Source organism: Papaver somniferum, unplaced genomic scaffold (assembly GCF_003573695.1).
Source record: "Papaver somniferum cultivar HN1 unplaced genomic scaffold, ASM357369v1 unplaced-scaffold_135, whole genome shotgun sequence".
Taxonomy (NCBI): domain Eukaryota; kingdom Viridiplantae; phylum Streptophyta; class Magnoliopsida; order Ranunculales; family Papaveraceae; genus Papaver; species Papaver somniferum.
In genome coordinates this window covers 8,312,749-8,333,177 of record NW_020622713.1, presented here as the reverse complement: position 1 = coordinate 8,333,177, position 20,429 = coordinate 8,312,749, and the positions used below count along the sequence as shown (strand labels likewise).

General features: G+C 37.1%; 3 protein-coding genes across 7 annotated transcripts; 1 reads left to right on the top strand and 2 right to left on the bottom strand.

Annotated features, from left to right (window-relative positions):
- The first annotated feature begins 246 nt into the window (after positions 1 to 246).
- On the top strand, positions 247 to 2,830 carry LOC113334179. 2 transcript variants are annotated; one of them, XM_026580528.1, is made up of 2 exons: positions 247 to 1,496; positions 2,504 to 2,830. In XM_026580528.1, exons 1-2 carry the CDS (start codon positions 326 to 328, stop codon positions 2,656 to 2,658), a joined length of 1,326 nt encoding a protein of 441 aa, XP_026436313.1. In that variant the 5' UTR covers positions 247 to 325; the 3' UTR covers positions 2,659 to 2,830. The 2 variants fall into 2 exon arrangements, with proteins under 2 accessions (XP_026436313.1, XP_026436312.1); XM_026580527.1 differs by having other exon boundaries at positions 2,478 to 2,830.
- A 1,007-nt stretch (positions 2,831 to 3,837) lies between these two features.
- Positions 3,838 to 5,974, bottom strand: LOC113334148 (NAD-dependent malic enzyme 62 kDa isoform, mitochondrial-like). 4 transcript variants are annotated; one of them, XM_026580494.1, is made up of 5 exons: positions 5,420 to 5,974; positions 4,793 to 4,945; positions 4,624 to 4,688; positions 4,452 to 4,534; positions 3,838 to 4,328 (listed from the first exon to the last, which is right to left on the bottom strand). In XM_026580494.1, exons 2-5 carry the CDS (start codon positions 4,906 to 4,908, stop codon positions 4,254 to 4,256), a joined length of 339 nt encoding a protein of 112 aa, XP_026436279.1. In that variant the 5' UTR covers positions 4,909 to 4,945; positions 5,420 to 5,974; the 3' UTR covers positions 3,838 to 4,253. The 4 variants fall into 4 exon arrangements, with proteins under 4 accessions (XP_026436279.1, XP_026436280.1, XP_026436281.1 ...); XM_026580495.1 differs by having other exon boundaries at positions 4,452 to 4,531; XM_026580496.1 differs by having other exon boundaries at positions 4,793 to 4,864.
- On the bottom strand, positions 5,394 to 6,829 carry LOC113334060 (MADS-box transcription factor 50-like). Its single transcript, XM_026580406.1, has 2 exons — positions 6,388 to 6,829; positions 5,394 to 5,515 (listed from the first exon to the last, which is right to left on the bottom strand). The coding sequence occupies exons 1-2, from the start codon at positions 6,827 to 6,829 to the stop codon at positions 5,394 to 5,396; spliced, it is 564 nt and encodes a 187-aa protein (XP_026436191.1).
- Between the last annotated feature and the right edge of the window lie 13,600 nt (positions 6,830 to 20,429).

Here is a 20,429-nt window from a genome sequence, read left to right as displayed (position 1 = left end):
CGCGAATCAGATGAATGAACCGAGCTTCCGAATCAGATATCAGAAAAATGAATAGATAAACAATACGAGTATACGACAGAATCTGGCTGACTCTGACCAATTCAGATGCCGAGTCAGATTCATATCTCGAGTGAGATCCAAACATGGCATAATCCAGTTGAAACAATATATCCCTGTACAGAGGGCGTGGTCTAAAATCTAAATCGCTTTGTGAGCCTCACGGAGACGCCCAGCCCGAACCAAGATATGCAAACCTAGGCGGTATAGATAGAACTACAGCATCAAAAAGAAGCTGAAAGGTTTTTCTCACTTGAATTTTAACAAAATGAACATCAATGGAGTTTCATCCCCTAAAACCCATTTCTTTCCCTCAATTCTTCCACAGAACCCAATTCTTCTTCCTCTGAAACCCATCAATGTTATCAAATTCATTTCTTCCACCACGAATTCAATTTCCTCTTCTAATTCTTCTTCTGTTTCTATGGATTCCCCTTCCTCTTCTTCTTACGTAGTTTCTTACCTGATGAATTCATGTGGTTTATCAAAAGATAAAGCAATTTCCACTTCTGCCAAAATCAATTTCAGAACCACATCCGAACCAGATGCAGTCCTAGACTTACTCCAATCATATGGATTCACTAAATCTCACATTTCCAATCTCATTACCAAGAACCCATCTTGTTTGCTCTTATCCAATCCAAATAAAACCCTCAAACCCAAATTGGATTACCTGAACTCAAAAGGGTTCTCTGGGGTTGAACTTGCTAAGGTCCTTTCTTTTAATCCATATATCTTGGGACGGGGTTTAAATGAAATCGTCAATTTCTTTGATGCACTCAAGAACATTCTTCAAACCGATGACAATGTCGCTGCGGCGTTAAGACGGTGTTCGATGGTTTATCAGCTTGATCTTGATATAAAGCTAATGCTCAACATTGGGGTTCTCAGAAATGAAGGTCTCGCTGAATGTGATATCTGTAAGTTGTTTATAAGGCAACCCAGAGTGCTTTCTATTAGTAATGTCCGGTTTAAAGAGGTAATTGCAGAAGTTATGGGAATGGGTTTTAATCCTTTAGAAACTTCATTTATTCTAGCTGTGGAAGCATTTGCAGTGAACAGCAAATCGACATGGGAAGCGAAGGTGAATGCATATAAGAGATTGGGTTGGTCTGACGAAGAATTCCGAATTGCGTTTTTGAAACAACCTCAGTGTATGAGGGTTTCTGAGAAACAGATAACACTGGTTGGGGATTTTCTTGTGAATGAAATGGGTTATAGTCCATCTGTTATTGCCAAACGCCCAAGGATTTTTTGTTCAAGCTTGAAGAATAGGATTATTCCGAGGTGTTCGGTTATTCGAATTTTAGTCTCCAAGGGTCTAGTGAAGAATTTGATTTCTCCTAGTTCATTAGCAACGTTGACGGAGACGTCTTTCTTGAGCAAGTTTGTGTTCAAGTATGAGAAGGAAGCTCCTGAACTATTCGAAGTATACCAAGGTCAGTTACCCAAGAGCTAAATTGCTGTCATATAGATTTGTGTAAATTGTCTGTTAGATTGTTTAGTTTTGGTGTTTGTATCAAGTATGGATAGGTAGCTCTAATTTGCAAACTACAGAGGTAAAAGGGTTGTCAATTTAGATTGTAGTTCGAGTTCAAAGTACATGAATGTTTGAAACCGTTCTGCTTTCTGTGATACCCAATCATCAAAACCGACTTTGACGTGCATACAAACTGTTGTTGTTCTTTTTTTATGCTTCGTTTATTTAAGCTCTGCTGCAAGTCAAAATACGCTTTAACTAAATACATTGCCCAGATCGCTTTCTACTCTGATGAGTTGGCAGCAATGAGTAAGTTAGGTAACTTTTATGCTGTACTTCACAATGTTAATGCTGAAATGTGATATAATATGCTTCTGGGGATTATAAGCTGATGAGCCAAGGACATGTTTTACTAGCCAAGGACATGTTTTACTAGCTAAGTACACTACCCTGAGGAGAAAATTTTAGTTATTTTCCTTCTCAGTATTCTCAATTATACATGTGGTCAGTTCAAATCTGGCCTTTCGAAACGCTATGGACATGAGCCTAAAATAATGAATTATAATCTTGTTAGACACATCTTTACGGCTGCTTATCTCATGCTGGTGACAGTCCTTTGACGGGTTGAAAACCAAAATGTATGGTTAAGTATTGGTTCTTAGTTTGTTTAGTCAGTAAGGATTTTGCCGTTGTTGTCCAAGTCTATAATGTAACCTGTTTTTCATTATTAATAATCCTAGCATAATTTGTTTGTATCGGTGTATTTGCTCCCACCTTCTCACTTTCACCCTATACTCCCCTTTGCAAGTTAAGGTTACTGAGTGTGTTTTTAGTTGCCTTGAATTTAGCGTTAGCAAGTCAAATATTAGTTTATAGAGTCTTTTGACGTCCGTGCTAACTCCCTATCTTTTTGGCTAACATTCGTCCCGGGTCTTATTAGTCATTTCTGAGCCCACGTCCCTCCAGGTGAATCAGCCCGTTGGAACAGAAGATGCATAGAAGTATACAGAAATCCCTTCCCCCCTCTTCCAACTGTTACAAACTACTACAATCTTTTAGAAACTATAACCAGTTGCAGAAGACACAGCCGGGCGAGGCCCAGAAATATGCGGGCATATTAAAAAGCTGTTGAATAATCTGAGTTTTGGGTTCAATAGCATGGTATAAGAAAAGTGCAGTTTGGTATGAAATGATCCATCTCAAAAGGTAACCCCCAAATGAAGCAGCATACTAGACGGTTAACAGGTTCTAAAACCCTCGTTGATACCCTCATTTGTATGACCACTGTGCCATTGAGAGACTCTGGTTTATAATTCATTGAGGTCATGTAGATTTTGATCCATTTTATTTGCACAGCTAGCTATTTGGGTAATTGATAACAAAGAAGCTTACTGACTAACGAAAACTGCAGGGTTGTGTTGGATTTGCAAAATTCTGATATTAACATTGCTTCAAAACAATGCAAATTTTGTTCATCTGTTTTACATTGCTCCCTGAACTACTTGGTTAAAATTAACTTAGCAGCATGCTTCAGAAGGCCAATTATGATCATCATGTCTGGTAATCTGATCTGATCTTATTAAGAACTAAAACAATGAGTGTTTGAGGTTAGAAAAGCCAAATCTCAGTTAGTAGATCAGTTCCTAGGCTTCTGTATGGATTAATTAGCAGGTTCCTCACTGAAGTGGATTCCCTTGAAAGGGATGGTGATACTGGACTAAACTCTGGTTAATCCAGTTGAAGTGAGTTTGGATATAGAAGCTTGTCGGGGGTAGAAAAAGGTTCAACGCTTGATAAAAGGTCCAGGAGGTTCCGGTTATCATGAAATGGTAAGAGCTTCTTGGTGAAACTGAGTCAATTACTGGACTTGGTCTAGGAAAGTGGAATCATATCACCAGATTTTTTCATAGCTTCCTGGTCCCCAGAGTTGCTGGTGGTGAAGAAAGCCATGGAAGTAATAGGAAATTCTTGCTTCTCTAGCTTAGAATTGGCCCTTCCTCTGACTCTATTTATTCTACATTTTCTGGTAAAAAATAGATACTTTCCGCTGCCATTCTGCTTAGGAAATTCATTTCAGTAGTTGAGTATACTGTCTGAAATAAGAATCCACTGATGCTGGTTAGGTTTGTAAACGCCTATGATCGTGGTTACATTAGTTCCCATTATGAGCATTTCATTTCCTGAAGGTGTAAAATTTTGTAAACTGCGATAGTTTAGTTGCCACTCCCAGTTTGTTCACTGCAACTCTCTCAGATACAAATTTAACAAGTGACAAACAATTCATGTAAAGGTGTATACAATATGTAAAATGACTGCCGCGTTTACTGATTGTCGTGACTATCAAGGTACATGGCAACACGCCATTAGCAGGAATATCTTAAGCATATACAAGAAGCAAAATTAATAAGTAATCTACAGCATACTCATGCTGAATTTACATGGATGAAAATGGAGGCCCTATTTTCACTCATCTTATGAAGTGATCCCAGAAGCTTACAGGATGTAGGCACAAACTGACTGCCAGGTCATTATGAAAAATTGTCACAACACGTGGGAAACTCAACGTTAGGTAAATTTTAATCACAAGATACAACATTCTTTTTGATGGAGTCTTCAGACGTAACCGGGATAACATCCTACCACACCTCTTCCTTCACACAAGAGCTAACAGACACCACCAAGGCTACCAACAGACACAGAGAAAGATGCAGAATTTTCATTCCTTTTTGTATACCATAGTTGGATATTGAGGACTCCACATATTGTTCTGCACATACGTTAAAATTTCCTCCTGCACCACAATTGCATTTTAGTTCAACTTGAATGGTCACTTACATACACTAATATCATCCAGACCCCAAATAGTCATCAGATACTTAACAGTTACGTGTTGTTCCAAAGGACATATAATTACCTGACTCAGTTTTTGGAGCTCACGAGCTTTCATATCACGGGATCCTTCTCCTAAATCTTCTTCGATGGCTTCCTTAACAACTGCTGCATATTTCATACAATTCAAAGTACCACTAGGTCAGCATTCGGCATCGACAGTATTATTTGAAGCAAAATAGGATTTGTTAATTTACCTGGGAACACAAGGAAAAATCGTCCCATTGAGAACCTCTTTCTCTGTAATATATATGCGACCAAGTTGCACATAAGGAAATGCAAAAAGTTCGAAAGTATCAAAATATTGTGGTCCAGCATCAATTTGGTAGGTGCCAGTTAGACAAGAAAAGAGGTTTTGGAAGATACCATTCAGCAGCAGCCTGTAGCATGCCATCAGAGACGATACACGACATCCAGATAAGAGTACCAAGACCTATCCTGCAGAAAGAGTAAAAGGAAACTAAGCCTGGAAATAGGTACATGTTATTCCCTGGTTGCAGTGCCCACTTCGACCATATCCTGAAGTGTTTAATGAGTAAGAGGAAGAGCACAAGAGGTCAGAACTCGAAGCTAATTCAGTTCAACAAGGACCTCACTAGCAATACGTTTAAGATGCTCATATAAACATTCCATCACAAAATAATTGGTGAATCAACTAACAGTGGCAGGTGTTTTTTATAAAACAGAAAAGGCCACTAAGGTACAAAACGTATCTATAGAAGATAATAGTTAATAGGGTTTCTTTGTGGCCAGCATGAATACTCTACCACTGTATATTACAGGAAGAATTAAGCAATTTTTACCCAAATGCAAAATTTGATTTCATCTTACAGGAAGAATTAAGCAAATTTTATCCAAATACAAAATTCGATACTGCTGATCTCAGCAGTGAAAAAGATGGCAATCTTATACAGAAATATTATGGGCAACAATTTTAATATGGGTTGAGCTCAATGAACATATTATGTTACATAGCATCTGAAATACTCGTACCTGGATCCACATCCTTGAAAGGGCTCCCAATAGCAAATATTATATCACCACCCAGAACCGAAAATGCTTCATCAGGGGTGCAAACAAAAGTTATCACTGAAACAGACGACAGTTAACAAGTCTAGACCAAATATATGAACATGTTATGAGCCATAAAAAACCGACTTTCAACTCCCATTTTTCTCCTTGTGATGCTTAAGACAAAATTTAACAAGTAACAACTTCCTTTTAACTCTTCAAGAAATTCTGATGCAGGTTTAGATTTTAGATTTATCTCCATTTCATTCTTTAGGCTTTCCTATCACCTTGCTAATGCGTATATGCCAAGATGGGAAAAATATGCATATGGCATCCACTGATCAACAGATTAACTCATAATTCACAGTTAAGTTGCCGGCTAAAATATTTTTTGGTGCCAGTCTGTTCAACCTCATAGCCGGGAAACGACACATGAATCTATTCAGAGACCAGAGAACAAGTCAAAACAAGTCATAGATGCAAATAACAATTTAAATTAACCTGCTTTTGACATACAAAACTGGATGGATCCCTCATGTGAAAAAATAGAACCCACAAACCGTTTGAAATCTGCCAATTCAAACTGTCACAGATAACAATTGGAGAATTGGGATAGGGAGGCTCTGTCATCTTTCACAGGAGAAAATATGGAAAAACAAAGAGATACCAACTGATTATGACAAAACTTCTGATAAGGAAATGAATCTAAACAAATGGTGGAAAAAGAATTTGATACAAATAGAGTCGACAACCATGTATAGATCATGAACAAGAAGAGGAACATAAAAGATTTTTTAAAGGGGAACAACTACAACATTCTTACATACACATTAAGTTAAGCTAATTAATAACCCCATGACTATAAACAAACATCAAAGTTAAACCAACCATTACCAATGAAGCTTATGCTTCTAAGATATGTAGTAGCTACTGTCGTTGGCCAGATGAACCTGCTGCAGCTCCTGATACTAGTTTCTGTTTCCTCTCGCTTACTTTCTTTTTCACTTCCAGCAATGCCTTCTTCAGAGCCTCCACCTCCTCTACAGTATCCAGTTTATTGATGTCTATGTTATTCCACCAAAACCCATCACTCTCCTCTTCTTCACTCTCACTTTCCTCATTTGGTATCATCTCCTGATTCTGATTTGCAGCAATCATCTCGTTAACTTTCTCTTCACTGATGAATCGATCATACATTTTACCATCAGATGTACTACCAAAATTGAAAGTCCTGCCATCTGGGGTGAAACCAACTAAGTCGATTTCTGCACCGGTTTCACTACTGATAGCACAAGCTTCCTCCTGGAGTTCCTTACGACGCCTCTCGAATTCAGCTAGCCTCTCTTGCTCGTTCTCTATTTTCTTAATTGCATCCTTCCTCTTCCGATCCATTGAAATCAAATTTCAGATCTTCACAATAGATGAGAAATTTGAGAAACCCTAGAGCCGAGGAGATGTAGAATTTGGGTTAGGGTTTGGGTCTTTTTTTTTTCTTTCACTGTTGCAGATGAAGATGAAGGCGGAGAGAAAATGAAGTGTGAACAACTATTCCACTTATGAGGTTTTGTTGTGGAACTATGGCTGCCCCACAGGTTTGGATTTATCAAATGGAACATTGGAACCGCTTTTAATATGAATAATCTAGCTTTCCTTAAGCTATAAGAAATTTACTTAATCTAGCTTTTCTTGGTGTCCTCTTGGTGTCCAAGAGCATAGCTCAATGGTATCCCATCAATTTCAGTAAGAAAAAAGTCAGGGGTTCAATCCCCTGATTTATAGTGGGTTAGGTGGTGTTGGGTGTGGCAGTGGAGTCAGTCCAACTACTTAGATTAGGGTAGGGGTCTTGGTTCGGCCTTCGAGTATCAAAAGAAAAACATTTTGTTGTGTACGTGGGAAAACCTGAAAAATTATTTCCAACAACATTAATGGAAATTTGAGTTTATGATAAGTGTCATTCGAGGTTACACATACCTTAAAATAAGAGAATGCAAAGTAACAAAAACATACCTTAAAATAAGAGAATGCAAAGTAACAAAACATACCGTATAATACCGAGAAATCCGACAAGAGGAAAAAAAGGATTATCAGAGCAAGACAAATACAAAGTCAAAATTGGGTTGGTCAAATAAATGATGGTCAAAACTAGAGTTGCACATGGGTCGGGGATCGGGTTTTAGCTAATACCAACTACCAACCCAACTGTAACGGGTTTTTATTTTCATAACCAACCCGCACCCATAAACATCGGGCGGGTTCAGGTTTAAACCCGCTTCATATTGTAGTTCAACATTTTCTGCAAATTTTTCACCTACAGTGTTTATATTTGTACCTGTTTTATATTCAATGATCATTCACGTGCACATGTTTTAAAGTTTAAACATACTTCTTACTTAACTTCTTAATTACTTAAAAAATCAAACCATAAACATAAGTTTTCATTTTTAAGCTCATATACTAGTACCACTAGGATTTTAATAACGGACGGTTGGGATTAGTTTTATCAATGGTGTATATTTAGCAGGTTTTTTCGGGCGGGTTTGGGAGGGTTTTAGCTAATACAACTACCAACCCAGCTATAGCGGGTTTTTTATTTTCATAACCAACCCCGCACCCAAAACGGACGGGTTCATATTAAAAATCCACAGGTTTAGTGGGTATGAGCGGGTTCGGGTAAGTTGGGCGGGTCTTGTGCAGCTCTAGTCAAAATACCTTTGTTGTTCAGAGGATGCAATAATTGTGCAAAACAAGTATAAACATGAGCTTGGTGCCATAAATATTGATGTTCAACCACAAAACTTGGGTAGTATTAATTTTCCAGCACTTGGAAATTTTCCACTTACCGATCTTCCATCCCAACACTCTCGACGGGAGAAGCATATAGTATCCTAGCAGTCAAATTGGTGCATCAAATATGCCTTAAATATCTTTGGAAATCCAAACTTTATCTCCCGTTGGAGATATTGTTTCTGTTCAACTTAGTAATGAAGGTCTACAACAGAGATATCCATATTACGGTGTAGCCGCATTGCCAGAAAAGTATTAGAACAAGTTGAACACTTTAACGCTTCTTCTCGATGAATTCCAGAATTTTCACTTGAGAGAGATGTAGCTCCAGAGAGATAATTTGACTTATGAGTTACCTGAGACTTCGGTAGGAACAAGTTATCAAATGGGTTTAGGTCGTGATGGCATGCCCCATAGCAGTCAAACAAGTCGTGGAAGTCATGGTGGAGGTCGTAGAAGTCGTCATTCTACTCCAAATTTAGTGGAAGAGGCTCAGGTAGCAGCAACACGAGGAGATGTGGAGATGACGGATATCCGGTTCCATAGTCCTAGTGGTTTCATGCCCCAAGGCCATGTACTTACTCCTGGTGTAATACCCCGATATTCGGCAGTGGTTGGTCGAATGGAATATAAGTAATGATTTGTCCTTTCCTAACACTGAGGCCTGACGTGTTCACTTGACTGAGTTGTGGGAAAAAATTCGCAGTTAAGCATGCTCGGGCGGGAGTAATCCAGGGATGGGTGACCATCCGGGAAGTTTCTACTGGATTACCGCAGCAATGCCCGCTGAAAACCTCACACTGTCGGATAACCGCAGTGGCTAAGTGCGGACAATATCGGTGGAGGGACGGGTCATTACAAATGGTATCAGAGTCGATGACGGGTCACCTGTCAAGGGTGGGAAGGCACGCTGTACGGGGTTGTTCCAGGTGCTTCTCATGAGGGGCAGGGAATGTCAGAGATCTGGCCTTGTACATATTCCGGAGCCGAGGACGGTAGATCATGAGGGCAGAGAACGTCAGAGATCTGGGCTTGTACATATTCCGGAGCCGAGGACGGCTCCAATTTAAGGTGGTGGTATTGTAATACCCCGATATTAGGCAGTGGTTGGCCAAATGGAATATAAGTAATGGTTTTTCCTTCCATATCACCGAGTGAAAAAGCGGGCACAACAACCACACCCAATATTTCGTTCGGTAATCTGAGTGGACAAACTCTAATATACTTTCAAGAGAATCAACTAGACAGTCAAACTCAATCTTTAGAAAAGTATATCAAAGATTTATATCTCAATTTCTCAATTCAAACCGCAACAAAACAAAAAGGAATTTGTGAGCCCGATTGAATAAGAGAAATAACTTGGACGGAATCACAAACCAATATCCAAGTGTCAATCAATTCAATCAACAACCCAAAGATCGGATTTAAGAACTGATTGAAATTAACGCACAACCTGTGATATTTCTATTATATAACAAAATATAATACGGAAAAGAAATAACACAGATACCAGAATTTTCTTAACGAGGAAACCGCAAATGCAGAAAAACCCCGGGACCTAGTCCAGCTTTGAACACCACATTGTATTAAGCCGCTACAGACACTAGCCTACTACCAATGAACTTCGGCCTGGAATATAGTTGAGCCCTAACCAATCTCACACTGATCAAGGTACAGTTGCGCTCCTTACTTCTTTGAACCCCAGCAGGATTCTACGCACTTGATTACCTTAGCTGATCTCACCCACAACCAAGAGTTTCTACGATCCAAAGTCGAAGACTTGATAAACCAATCTGTCTCACACAAAAAAGACTGTTGAGATAGACAAATTTGTCTCCCACAGAAATACCTATGAGTTTTGTGTCGTCTTATGATAAATCAAGGTGCACATGAACCAATTGATCAACCTGACTTATATTCTCGAAGAACAGCCTAGTATTGTCAATCATCTCACAATAATCTTAATCGTATGGAAGCGAAACAAGATATTGTGGAATCACAAACGATGAGACGAAGATGTTTGTGACTTCTTTTAATCTAAACTGTCGGAGATAACTCTCAAGAAAATCTTAGCAATGATAATACTTAATCACGATAGTAGAAGTAAGATCAGAACACACGACTACAGAGAAAATAGTTGGGTCTGGCTTCACAATTCCGATGAAGTCTTCAAGTCGTTAACCTACACGGTTTTGGAATAAACCTAAGATTAAAGGCTAATCAACTCTCACAACTAGTATCACACATGAGATGTGGGGATTAGGTTTCCCAGTTGCTAGAGTTGTCCCTTATATAGTCTTCAAATTAGGGTTTGATAGCTTTGAAACAAAGCAATCAATATTCACCATTAGATGAAACCTGATCTATGAGCCAAGCTAAGTTTGCTTGAAACCAAAGCAATATCTCTCCACCGTTATATGAACTTAGCTTGTTACACACAAATGAAATGTACCTTCATTTAGATATGGGTAACCGTACCTAAACGTGTCACTAGGTTGACTCAACAATATTTAATCGAAGTTAGCCATATGAACACTTTCATATCAACCTTATTCATCTTAATCAAAACTAGTTCAAATGACTCAAATGAAACTAGTTATAGAGTTCTCCAATTGGTATATTCTCATATAAGTATACAAGAACACAATTGAAGCAAAATCGGTTTGAATCACTCGAATCAATTCATGAACATTATAGCCACGGTTTGCAAGTGATTGCATTCCTTATTACATAAATGTATTAGTTAATGTTACAACCGATTCTTGTACTGTGTCCAACAGTACGCGTAAGGGACCAAACTACCACACATACAAAACAACAGTTGAATTAGTACGTGTATGGGTACGCATACAATAGTTCCTGGACTTCATCTGAGTTCGCCAGTATGCATACGGGTATGCATACCAAGGCTCCCAGACATTACCTGACCTTGCCGGTACGCATACAGGTATGCATACTAAACCGATCTTGGATCAACATATATACAAGTACGCATGCTATGACTATAACCCAATTGTGGTTAAGTGTTGTAAACTCTATTTCAATCATTGAAACATTCTTATAGGATGACGATAGTTGTTTTCACGAACTATTAGCATCAAGCAATTTTCAAATTATTGAAATAATCATTACAAAACAATCTAAGTATACATCAAATGACCATATCACACAAATCATGTAAGATGTTACCAGCGATTTTCACGTGATCATCTTCTGACTTTCGTCAAGAATATAAAATGAACTTGGTTGTAGCGAACGCTTACCAACACATATTTCGAGAAATATGTAAGCGAGTTAAACTCAGCTCGAAATATCAAATGTGTATAATCGAATACTATATATCAATACGACTTTTGTCTCAATATAGGAGATAGAGTAGAAATAGACTTTCCGAGTGATATATGAGTTTCATTCTCCACATACCTTTTGTTGATGAAGTTCCACAAGCTCTCCTTAGTAGTTCTTCGTCTTCAATTGATGAACGCCGTGAAGTCTAAAGCTCAACTACACAATCTATCCTAGTACGATACATAGCAATAAGTATACTAGAAATCAAGACTTGTAGTTTTGATCCACTAATATTGACAAACAAGCTTGAGATAGCAACGCTTGTGAGTTTGACCGAGAAGTGCTCTAAGAATCTCCCCCTTTGTCAATTTTAGTGACAAAACTATCAATACATATGGATTACAAAATAAATAAACTTTGTAACTTCTCATCCAAATGATTGATCTCCTTGGTTCTTCAACATTACTCGAAATCTTCGTCACTTCCAAGTACTTCAGTGATTCTGAACGTGTTCAACTCGGCATCATAGTTGTTGAAGATCCGTAGCAATAACAATGAGAAAACAGCTGATCTCAATCACTGTTATACAGTGTCATAGTATTATTACACGGCATCAAAGTTCAATTGTATCACAACTTTGACAACAATACTATGGTAATATTAATCATTCCCCCTTAGTCAATACTTCATCTCACAATGAAAACCACTCCCCCTTACATAATGATCCGTAAACCATATGTATTTGTAGTGTGAACTACACATTAATTCTTCCCCTTTTTGTCAATATAAATTGGAAAAGGTACGAAAACTAGTGGGATCCTAATGAAATTTTCATAGAGATACTCCATGACCAAAAGAGAACATATCAACTTGGTTTCGATGATTTCACATAGTCAAGGAGTTTATAAAGATACAAGAAAACTCCTACAATATTCCACAGCGGCACTCCCCACAAAGATATGGAAATTAAGCACAAGTTCAACTAAGAACTCTCCCCCATAAAATTTCATTCCCGAAAGAACAACAAGAGCGACCTTACTTTTACAAGAAAATAAGATTTCTTTGGATATAATTAAATCACATGAAACATGAATTTGTATCCAAAAATCTCAATTGAATTAACCACAAAGGAAATGATCAATTCAAAACACAGTACATTCACAAGGATGTGGATCAGGGAAAGACCAATACTGCGGAATAATCAAAGATTCATTCTATCTTTCATCACATAGAGACATGTAATAGAGTTAATCTTTGTAACAAAAGTTCATCCTATCTTTCATCAATATTTGCATAATGATGTAATAGGCTTTCAAAAGTTCATTCTATCTTTTATTAATATTTGCATAATGACATATAATAGAGCTAACTTTTGAGCAAATATGGGACAATCAAGGTTCATGGACGTAAACAACATATCCCATAACAAGTTGAAATATATAAAACCATAAAGATTAATACTGCAAAAATCATCTTCCAAATTAAATTTAGAATTTAAATAAATAAATCTGAAAAAATTACAAGATGAAAATCGTTGGCAATATCTACGTGTACTCACAATAATTGTTATTCCAAACCCTAGTTATCCTTCTTAAAAACACAAGAATAAATTCTCATAAGAAATTTCCTAGATAGAAATAAAAACCAAACAATTATAAGACTAATAAAACTGATCACCCATAAATCATAGTTCGTGTTCAGATTCTTCACGGGTTTCAAGTCCTTTAAGCTTGTGACTAACAGCATCGACTGCTTCTTTAGAAAAGATACCCTCTTTGAGAAGATCCTTAACATGTGTCTTCATGAGAACAACGTCATAGTTAACCTTTTTCAACTCAGTTCATAACACATCAAGATCCTTCATAGAGTTCCCAAGCCTCAATTTTGCGAGATCATTGAGGAATCCATGAACCACTTCAGCAAAGACCATCTCAGCCTTTTCTCGATCTTGATGAGAGTATGCATAATAACAAGATGCACCAGGATTGAGATTGTCAGCATTAACAATGGTTCTTTTCTTCTTTATTTCGATCTTGAAGTAAATGTAATTATCAACAAAATCTTCCGGAAAATACCAAGTACAAGGAGGAGAAGCCATTCTTGATAAACAAAAACCTGGAGTATGCGAACTCAAACAAAAAGTTTTGGTATTTAAATGGTTTCTCAGGGAAACAGAGTTTAGGGTTTCCAAAGTTGGTCTGTGACATGTAATATGGGTACCCGTACGAACACAAACTTGACCCATAGCCAAAAAATACCCAAATAGCGAAAAACATGAAATAAGCAAACTGTTTGTACAACATTGTTTTGCTACGTGAATAATTTCACAAATTTTAGCCCAATAAATTTTACATTCTCACCAGAGAAAAAATTAGAGCATAAGAGTAGCATTTTGACATACCAAAATTTCAAAAAAAAAAAAAATTAAAATCTAAAGCTTGACATGACCAAACACAAATACTTGTGCAAAAATGTTTGTGAATGATAATCCGCCTACGAACGATAAGAAAATAGATAGAGAATCAGAAAACATTTTTCCATCAAGTATACCTGACCATATCTCACTCAACCAGGATTTTTGTGAGTGAGATTTCAACCTTGTGATCAATTAGCACAAGTATGAGCCTTGAGATCATCAAATGAATGCTGTTTTCGGTTAAACCTCTTTCTCCTAATCTTTGGAGGAAAACCGTTTTTATGCGAAAATTTAGGGTTATTTTGTTTTTGGTACTTAGGTTTTGTCCAACTTTTGAGTTTGGTCTAACATTTGTCCAGCTTGGTTTTTGGTACTTGAAAATAACGTTGACTCTTGACTTATGTTTAGCGTTTATTAAAAATTAATATAAAATCTAATAACTGGCTGAGTTTACTGTTACACCCTTTAGTTTAAACCGAAAGGAGTAAAACTCGATTCTGTCTTCTTCCCTTTCAATTCCTTTCTCTTCTTTCTTTCTCTCTGGCGATTCAGGAAGTTGAATTTTGCTGAGAGTTTTCCGTGGAAGCCTGAAAGAGATTAATTAAACCGAGAGAGAAGATATTGCTCGATGTTAATGAACATGGAACAACTGATGATGGTGATGAGATCGATTGAACTCAGGTAATTGGGGGAAAATGTAAATCGGAGAGAATAGAAGTAGGGTTTCTCTAATTTGATTTTGAAATGGTATGTTTATTTTAAACCCAGGAAGAAGCTATAGGGTTTATATAATTTATCTATACGTTCTTATCCAAATAGAAATTAGGTTTCTCGGGGGTGAATTTACAGAGATTAAAAATTAGGGTTATCGGGGATGCGATTAAAGATGGGTTTTGAGTTAATTGAACATATTAGGCTGAAATTTCAGATGAAGTCATCTCTCGTGCAATGAATTGAAATCTCAGTGAGATTAGGGTTTGCTTTAGAGGATTTTGGGTAAAGTGAGGTTTGAATTTGTTAGCAGATGGATTAGAAATCAAGAAACAAAATTACAACTTGGGGTTGATTTGAATCTGAGATTGAATAAATTAGAGTCGACAAATGGGTTCTGATGCAAGTTTGTGGTGATTTGAGTTTTCGAAAAACTACACAGAGAAGATTGTGGTGTTGTTTCAAGGGTTGTTAGAGGATGGGTTGATAAGAATAAGAGAAGAAATTGTAGTGGTGCTGGTTATGATAGCTTCTGGTGGTGTTGTTGATATATTTAGTTGATGGAGTCTGTGCTGGTAATTGTGAAGCCGAGAAGAAATTGATGGTAATTTTCAAAGAGATGGTTGTTTGCTGTGTGACTCGAGATGTTGTGGTTGATTGCGCTACAGATAGGGTTGATTGTTAGTTGTGCTAGGAGATATTGAATGAAACAGCTAAAATTCTGGTGTTTCTGAAGAAATGTTGATGTTGTGGTCCGTTGAGTTACGAGTTTTGGATATGCAGATTCTACATTTTCAAATGTAGATGAAAATGGATCAAGGCGGATTCTGGTTTATGTAGAAGGAGTAAATAAGTAAAATACTCAATTATTAATTAAAAAAAGAAAAAGGAAAAGGAAAAAAATAGGTCAAATAAAGTCAATCACAGTCAACGTCAATTTCAAGTAACAAACTCCAAGTTGGACAAATGTTAGACCAAACTCAAAAGTTGGAAAAAACCTGAGTACTAAAAACAAAATAACCCGAAAAGTTATCATAAAACTTACTATCATCAAAATACGACGCATAGTATGGATTCTTACCTGAATAAATTTGTCTTGGGGGAATTGACAACCTGCTGATGATCTCTTTATAACCTTCAATTATCAGATTTAGGTTGTTTTCTATATCTCCATTTTTGCTTCCTTCTTCTGGTACCTTATTCACATCAAAAACAACATTATCTCCCTTTTTGACTGGAGAAAATCCTTGAGCTCTTCTTGGACGATTTGTGTTAAAGAGTCTATTACGCTCTCGAACATTTGACGAACACATCGAACTGATTTTCCTGGTAGGATACACAGGGTGACTACTAAAACCAATTGGTTTAGACATACGGATGTCAGTTACACCTTTAAGAATTAAATATAAGGTGTGTTGAAGTCGAACAATGTAATTGTCATTCAATCTGGAATTCATATTTTGCTCAACATGTCCTTTTGATTGATCCTGTCGTAGGCGTCAAATATAATTACACTTTCTTACAACTCAAAATAAATAATATAGCAAGGGTAAGAAAGGATCGTTCCCGCATAGAGGTCTAGGTTGTCGTTTGTTTCGATTTCTTATATAAACAAAGGGGGGGATTTTTATGATTTTTATATAATTAAGTTATGCTAAAAACGAATAAAGTAAAGCAAACATGCAAATCAAGAAATAAAGATATTGGTCAAGGATATCGTTTTCATCCACAAACATGCTTTTCAACAATAACTAGAATTGATATTTAATCTCAACTTTATTAAAAGTCCTAAGATATCTTGATCGCAAGTATATCCCACTAATTCCATGATTTCATCACAACCACATTAAAAGATGCATATGTGAATTCTTCCTAGAAAGCAACCTAAAGTGTAAAAGCACAATTAAGTTTAACTCCCTAAAAGCACTAAGTTCTATGGAATAAGACTAATCAAAGCAAACGAACGTGTAAAAGCACTAACCCGTTTTAACAAAGGTTATGATCCACTTGTGACTACTAGGATGTAACACTACAAGCAATACTCACAATTATGCTACTTGCAATCAGGAATTATCACGTTTGCGTATAATAACCCTAATCTAACAATAGATATGAAAACAAACTCAATCGATTCGTAACTCGACTAAACAAGCATTCAAATCTTATAACAATATCTATAGTGAATCATAAGCAACAAAGTATGGAGATAAAACTAATTTATTAAACAAAAACTCATTTTTGGAAATCCAACTAATCCATAACCAATGACAAGATTAACTACTCATTTTAATGGGGTTCATAACAGGAAGAAAGATAAAAGTTTTCATGTTTTCTAAACCCTAAAACTAAAAGCAGAAGAAGCGATGATAGTAAAGATTTGGGTGTTTCTTTTTATATCTTTTTTCTGCCTGTAACCCTTTCCGAGTACCAAGTCATTGTTTGTTCGACTGAACCCAAAACAATTAGAACAAGCCCATAATTCGAGCCCATCAACTCTTTCAAACACCAGGTCCATTACCTGATATGCTTGTCAGTTTCCCAGAACTGACAAGCCAATGTAGTCTGTTCCGTACCAGATCTTGCACCCCAACCCAACTCCGCAATCTGAAAACAACACCATAACATGAAACCCATTCTGGAGCCATAAGCCATTATCAAATACCACCAGCCATTTACACTAATAGCTACCTTTTACTGTACCCTGAAACAGCGCCGCCAACACTAACCATTTTAACCAACTGCAGTTGCACCAAACTGGTGAACCAGGACTGCCATCCATTGTTGTTACTTACAAAACTGCATCTTCAGTTAGCTACCAACACACCCATCATTTCCCTGTATAATAGTAGCACAAAACTTCCAACATCTCCTTCATTAATAAACTACTGCAACCATCTCCATGTCTTTCCTGCACATTTAAAGCATACTGCATTCAATCATGTAACTGCAACTCTTGACTGCAACAGCATAACCACAACAAACCCATTTAAACCCTTGTTCTCTCTTGGCTTATAACTGCAGAAATTCCAATTCCAATTTCTTCTTCTCTATGTTGTTCCCTGCACAATTATGGTTCATACAAGCACATTCACTCAATATTCAGGCATTTCATTCATGGAAAGCACACAACTCAACCGTTCCAGTCTCTGCTTCCACCCGCTTTTGTGCTCCTCCAACTCTATAACATATCCTCCTTGAACTGCGCCTGCAAATGCCATTTCCCTGCAGTTGCACTGCCATATTTCAGAACCACTTCCTGCGGTATCTCAAGCCTAACTCCAGCTCACTTGCACATTGCAATTCATCTCCAAATGCTTAGAAAGTATCACAGCACCTTCAAGTTTCAGTCATTGCGCATTACATTTCAGCTGCACATACACAAATTCTCCATAATTATCATTTAACTCATTCACACGGACACCTTCATCTCCATTATCTCGATTCAAACAGCACCACCTAACTCAAATCAAAACCAAACTCAGCTAACACAATTCCTTGTTTCCTCAACTGCAACACCAATCTACAACAACATTAACAACTAATATCCCTGCCTTGATACCTGTTTTCTAATACCTTCAACCTGTAATGCCTAATTGCAATTCATTGTCACCACCATTCTACATCTGCACACACAATCTCCACTTCACTTCATTTGAGCCTCATTCTAGCTTCCCAGCATCAATAACAACAGTAGCGACCCATCCTTGCCAATCTCAAAACCCCATATGCAGCTTCAGACATCACCAACTATTCCTTAAACATCGACCAATACCGACTGGATCTTATGAATCAGTTCAACACCATCTTCTCTCAATCTGGTTACAACCACTACCAGACTCAAATCCAAGTGTAACCCATCCCTCTAAAACCTCCATCGAAACAACAATTAGTGACAGCTTCGTATTTCTTGCCTAGTTCAAATGCTCATCTTCTCAAATCGAACTCATGCTGAGATCTCGAATTTCATCTCAATTACTACCATCTTTTATGAATTTCACAACAACATCATCTCCTGCAATTTCTGCTTCTAACCCTTCTCTTGATTTTCAGCACAATTTCTTCTCAGATTCAATTCTTCAATCTCCTTCTTCTTTGACTTTGTACAACAACAAAAATTCAAACCCTAATTCAGAACCCTTATTCATCTCTGAATCAAACTCTCAAAGCCCTTCATCAATTTCTTCTCTGGTAAATCACTTCCATTGATAACAGATCGAACCCTAACTTCCCATGAATATCAACAGCAACCCTGTTATCTCAATCCTCTTTGAATCCTTCCCTGAGACTCCCAATTAACCATTTCTTCTTCCATTTTCGATCTACAACAACGCCATCTTTTCTTCACACATATCTTGGTTTCAGGGGAGTTGTAATGAGAATTGAGAAGAGAATTCTCGATACAATGTTGTGTAGTGAACTGGGGTGGGTATTTGCACCCACTGATGGACCACCCAGTAGCAGTCCCTTAACCTGTGATTGGCTCCAGATAACACCGGCCTGTGAAATGATCATAATACTCATCTTGCACCTATTTCCTCTTCTCTTGCTCTTTATGACTCCATTGCACCTAATAAACTCAAAAGCAAACATAAGATACATAATTCACACGAAAACATAACAAATAAAGCATAAACTATAAATATAAATGAAGGTGTTTTAGACACCTATCAAATTCCGCCAAACTTAGACTTTGCTAGTCCTCGAGCAAATCAAGCAACATTTATTCTAAAATACATAAAACTCCGTGTCGTCGAGGCTACGTTCACACTTAACACGTATAGCAAGCCTTTAAACCCCTAGGTGTCCCTAATGGACGAGTTTTAGTCTCGTGAGTGCTTACTAGAGATATACCCACAAAACCTACTTTACCAACTTACTAGTTCTCCGAAATGATAGCATCCAACGCGCTAAGAAGACATAGAGATTCTGCACACTAGTCATAATAAGTTAGACACATATATGAACACAATATCATCCTTAAAAGTTGAGAGAGAAATAACCATCCCTTATCGAAAGAAATTCGGGTTCGGAGTGATCAAAAGTTTCGACTCTGCCTCACAAGAAAGGGTTTTATGATGTTTCTCTCAATAATAAACAACTTTTTATGGGTCACACATGTGTCCAGGTAGGAATGAAGACAGAATCCTGTGACACGTTGAATAGTAGGAAGGCAAAAACCCTCCGAATTGTTTTGAAAACCCACATCTTTTATTAATTTTGAAAACCCATTTTTCCGACGATCTCTAAGAAAGGAAATCAACCACTTTACGAAGGTGGGAATATGCTTACTTACCTCGTTATCCGTTCGACGTGCAGCTAGCACCACTCGCACAACATCCATAGAAACGTCTTCGGTCTTCAGTCGGTGTCTTCATCTTCGTCTTCGGTCTTCAACTCTTGATGATAACTCTTGAACTTCGTAGAATCTTGACAATGTAACTCTTTCCTCTACTTCCTTGTTGCTTGAAACCTCATTATGAAAATTTCTTTTTCCATTGGCTTTATTGAATGAATACAAACCAAACATGAACTAAACAAACCAAAATATGATGCAATGAATATTTATTTATTTTTATTCATTTATTTTTTTCATTCTTTTTTTACATGCAAGATAAATAAAGTAAATACAAAATGAAAATAAAAAAAATACGAAAACTAATGATGTACCTAACAAAATTTCTCTTGTCTCTTTTCTTCTTCTTTATTATTATTTTTTTTTCTTTTTTTTTTCATTTTTTTATAGGAGACCTAGCATAATGATGACCATGTCTCAATTTTTTTGTTTTTTTGTTG